Source organism: Setaria italica, chromosome V, assembly GCF_000263155.2.
Source record: "Setaria italica strain Yugu1 chromosome V, Setaria_italica_v2.0, whole genome shotgun sequence".
Classification (NCBI taxonomy): domain Eukaryota; kingdom Viridiplantae; phylum Streptophyta; class Magnoliopsida; order Poales; family Poaceae; genus Setaria; species Setaria italica.
In genome coordinates this window covers 44,154,264-44,158,829 of record NC_028454.1, presented here as the reverse complement: position 1 = coordinate 44,158,829, position 4,566 = coordinate 44,154,264, and the positions used below count along the sequence as shown (strand labels likewise).

At 47.2% G+C, this 4,566-nt stretch overlaps 1 protein-coding gene across 1 annotated transcript; it reads right to left on the bottom strand.

Moving 5' to 3' along the window:
* Positions 1 to 456: 456 nt before the first annotated feature.
* Positions 457 to 2,638, bottom strand: LOC101753699. Its single transcript, XM_004970902.3, has 4 exons — positions 2,404 to 2,638; positions 1,329 to 1,436; positions 972 to 1,036; positions 457 to 831 (listed from the first exon to the last, which is right to left on the bottom strand). The coding sequence occupies exons 1-4, from the start codon at positions 2,503 to 2,505 to the stop codon at positions 684 to 686; spliced, it is 423 nt and encodes a 140-aa protein (XP_004970959.1). The 5' UTR covers positions 2,506 to 2,638; the 3' UTR covers positions 457 to 683.
* Between the last annotated feature and the right edge of the window lie 1,928 nt (positions 2,639 to 4,566).

The following is a 4,566-nucleotide window of genomic DNA, read 5'->3' as shown; positions in this document are numbered from 1 at the left end:
AAAGAAGTTTGATGGAGTTGATTGACTTGTTGGAATTGGACAAACACTTCCAGTTTTCATAACGTGTGCAGTTTTTCTGTCCTCTCCCACTAGTAGAGATTTGGGCTTTAGTCCCGGTTGGTAGGGTGCAAATATCCCGAAAATCCATCCGGGATAAAAGGGTCCCCCACGAGTTAATACAAAAGGATAGCATCCCCTACATAGTTAGATGTGGTGTGTAGGTGGATTGGCAAGGAAGCTACGCGCGAGGCTGGAGGTTGTGGGTTCGAATCCCACGAACCGCGCACGCGCATAGTTCGCGTGAAAAATCGCCTCCTGGGAGCTCGGGAATTTTTTTTTTTTTGCAGCGCCGGCCGTGGGTGACCCCATTTATCCTGGATGGATTTTCGGGATATTTGCACCCTACCAACCGGGACTAAAGCCCAAATCTCTACTAGTGGGAGAGGACAGAAAAACTGCACACGTTATGAAAACTGGAAGTGTTTGTCCAATTCCAACAAGTCAATCAACTCCATCAAACTTCTTTCCATCCTTAGTGCATTACTGTCACTCAGTAGTTAATCATCTCCTTGTGGTTTACAACTAACACTAAATCGAGCAGCTCTTCAGATACATGGCAGGCGAAGCCTGACAGAGCAATCCGTGCAGCACAAGGTGAGGTGGTCTAGAGACTATCGTTTCCTTCATTTCCTTCTCCGGGGATCCCGGCTGAGTCCATGCTTTCTCAAAGTTCTGATGTAACTTCGCATCAGACTGAACTTATTAGAACCCAGATGGTGCAAGTAATCCCATGTGAAGATCCCCGTCTTGTGCAAATCATCAAAGAGTATCCTACATGCAAACAACATCCAGTCATGAATGAGATTTGCAGATAGAAACAAAACTCTTTGTTTTTAATTGACAAAGATGTCACAACTGACTTCTGCAATATGACATGAGAAAAACATGCCATGAGATAATATGACCCTCACCGGACTCCGTAGTTCCCTACTGATTCAGCTGACATGATTCCAACGTGCCGTCGCCCAAATATAACCTGATCAGACATGATTTCCACTGTAAAAACATAATTCTCGGGAAAGCACAGACCTGACACAAAAGATCAAGTAATCTCCTAAAGACATCATTGAAGATTTCATCTGAAATGATCTGCATGCAAATTTGCAGATCCATTCACAGAAAAATTATGCTTCTAAAAGCTACAAGAGAAATTTCTTTTCATATAGCACTGGCTATGGGTAATTCGTAAATAGCATGAACTGTTGTTTGGACTAACCAAAAAGCTCAAAAAGACCAACTGTGACAGATAAAAGTATACTAGAAATTACCTTTTCACCGCCCACTGATCTGATTTTGCTATCAGCTGCAGGGCTGTATACTCTGAGAAACTCTGCTGACAGATGAAATGAGCTACCATCTGCAAATTCAACCTCCACCTGGAATGAAGCAGAAATTAGTTCAATCCCGAATATATGCACAAACCATACCCCAAAGTATGCACCATTCCACCAATGGCAGAGTAAAATTCACAGCAAGCTCGCAAGAGTAGTCATTCATAAAAAAGGACCCTTTTGATTTTAAGACAAATATGCAAACTTATCAACAAGAGTACTGTTCATGGGATGGTTATCATGTTCAGAAAATGACACATACCCATGAAATTTGTGGCGGAGATGGTTAAGTGTAGACAGTCAAGATATATATACATTCATCAGCAAATAATCTCATGTAATGCTACGATACTGATGATCAATCCATCAATTGGGCAGCAGTTGCTAGCTAGAGTAAGTGTCAACTAAGAAGGCGTACATGCCCATTTCTTCGAGATAAGATGCATGTGGTCCTAAAACAAGGATGTGATAAGGTCAAATTTGGAAACATCCTAAGACAAGGAATTAAGACCAGAACCTCAACAACGACACTAGGGATCTGTTTCCCTGACATTGATTGGGGGCTCTGCCTTGACCACACGGCATAGCTTAGCACAAAATTTCAGCACAAATGGGGGTTTATTTTCGCTATCTTATCACACGGCACAGCTTGGTCACATGTCCAGAATAGCACCTTAGTCCTTACTAATATTTCGCTATCTAGCACTCACGGGCGGACAATAAGGAACATTTCCTTTTGCTTGTACGCATGGCAACCGAAGAACAAATCTGCACATAACATTTGAGCAGCTGTGACAAACAATCAGGTGAAGTCGGACAGCACAACACGGCGGCCCCGAGCCGCCGAGCGCTGTCGTGAATTTGGCCTCCTTTCAGCCGAGGGGACAGTAGACAGTACTACTCTAGATCACACCAAAACCAAACAGAACACTAACCAGCAATCACCACGCGAGCAGTTCAAACTCGCAGGAATCGGCTAAGGTAGATAGGATCTAAGGTGGAGGAGACTCACGGATTTGGGCGGGTGCAGCGCGAGCTTCGTCAGGCGCGGGGGATGCGCCGCCGCCGCCGCCGCGTGCATCCGCCGGATCACGGCGCCCATCGCGGCCGCCATGGACAACTAGGCGACGGGCAAGCCGGCGGGGCGCGGGTCTCCGCGGCTTCTCCAGCTCGGGGGATATTTTTCCGTTGCGCCCGCTGCCGGGGGCTCTAGATAGAGTTGAAACTTCCAGCGCAGCGAGGCCCATCTTCCTCCTGGATCCTCCTATTCGATGATGGCCACTGGATAAAAATGTTTGTTCAACCAACATTTCGATAAAAGTTGAGATTAACATTTATTTAGAAAAAATTCAACCAACATTTTTTTAAAAAAATTGATCTAATATTTTTTAATTGTTTCAATATTTTTTTAAAAAAAATTCTTAATTTTCTTTTTGCCACTGGCCGCGCCTTCTCTCTAGCTTCGGCGACTAGTAGTGGCGGCCAACGAGCCTGCGCGCGGGTCAGGGCAGCGCGGAGCGACGGGCCGCGACGGCTACGGCAGCAGCAGGGCCGGCCGCGTTGCCAGCGCGGTGTCGTACATACATCTATGAGCCCACCAGAAAGTTTGGACAGATCCACATATGGAGCTGTACACCGAGACATGGAAGCTACGGCGCAGGACGGCGTAGTTTACATGGAGTCCAAGGGACTAGTCGAGGACAAGGAAGCTACTCTTCCTAGTTGGAATAGAATTCTCTGGTAGAATCCGACTATTACTCTTGTAAAAAAACCATCCTATAACTCTACTCCCCCGATAGATGAGGGCGGGTAGGGATCCCCTTGGACAAGTTCAATCCAATAAGAGTAAGCTACACACAAGATGTAGAGTATTACGCGATCTAGCGATCCGAACCTATCTAAATCGCGTGCCTACGTACACCATCGGGTTCCTAATTTCGACGACACCCACCAACCAAAACTCTAACTTGGGTACTCCCTTGGTAGGTTGCCGGGTTTAAACACCGACAGCTAGCGCGCCAAGTACGGGAAGTCACCAAAATTCCCCTTGCGAGTTCGATGGCTCAAGTCATCATCAAGCCCACAGTCGCGTTCAAAGCAGGTGCGACGTTCATCTTCGGCTCCTGGGTTTACGTCGCAAATGGCGTTGGAAACTTCCACCGCTACATCGTGGAGGCTTCAGAGAAGAAGCTCCACGACATCAACCTAGATCATCAAGCCACGGAGGATTTTGTCGAGAAATTCAACAAATTTTTTGATCTAAGAAGCGAGTCTGAGTACAACTCGAGCTCTACATCCACTCGAATTGGTCCCCACGAGTAGGCAATCCAACCATCATGCGAATCAAATCAAACTCGGAGCCAATTCCCGTTCGGACTCCGTAACGCGATTTCTATCCATCAAGCAACCCTGTCCAAATTGCAACCGAACTTGGAGGCGCTTGAGGACCGTGATTTCGATCTCTACTCAAATTCTGTCGAGGAGACCCCTTTATCAGGTCCGCAATAGGGTCTGGTGATTACTTCAACACCTATTCGTCTATTGGCCAGCCATGAAGCCGTCCTTTCTTGCCCAAGACAATGGATCACGTCTCATCACCCACCTCGACATTATCCCGTACCAGGAGGGAACACCCCTGTCTCCTCTCCATGAAGACGATGGCTCCACAGAAGTCATCACCTCGAGCTCTGGTAGCCCTTCTCCAGATAGAAAACTCTTTGCTCTTATCACAGCGGGTGATGGGGAGGACGGTGAACAACGACAACCAGAGAGGAATCATCACCAGGAGCATCACCCAGATGATGTTTCACAGGATGAAGTCTCCGCCAACATCATCGGGGAAGAAACCAAAGGGCAGAGAACTCGACGGCGAGCAAGGAATGCATCAAGACTAGAACGTCGCCGCCAATTGGCAGAGCCCTAGACAAAGCTTTTGAGGCAGTGCAAATGCGGCAGCACCAGACGCTTCTCGCCATTGTTGCTTCCATTGACCTCCTCACACATGCCATGCCACAAGACAAGTACACCACAATATTATCATAGTTAGTGGAACGTGCCTACGAACTACTCGACAGGCAGAACCTGATTCCTTCAATATCATGTACCCTATCGGTGCGAAGTCAGCACGGCAATAGCCACAGAGACCATGCAGGACCCTCAGCTCGACTACATGAGG

What these genes read in the sequence shown, in the direction of transcription:
- LOC101753699 (XM_004970902.3), bottom strand. Translation starts at nt 2,505, where the DNA reads ATGGCGGCCGCGATGGGCGCCGTGATCCGGCGGATGCACGCGGCGGCG. An exon ending in CGCTGCACCCGCCCAAATCC is followed by an intron (nt 1,437 to 2,403) that starts GTGAGTCTCCTC and finishes GCTTCATTCCAG; the next exon opens with GTGGAGGTTGAATTTGCAGA. An exon ending in GTAGGGAACTACGGAGTCCG is followed by an intron (nt 832 to 971) that starts GTGAGGGTCATA and finishes GTTTGCATGTAG; the next exon opens with GATACTCTTTGATGATTTGC.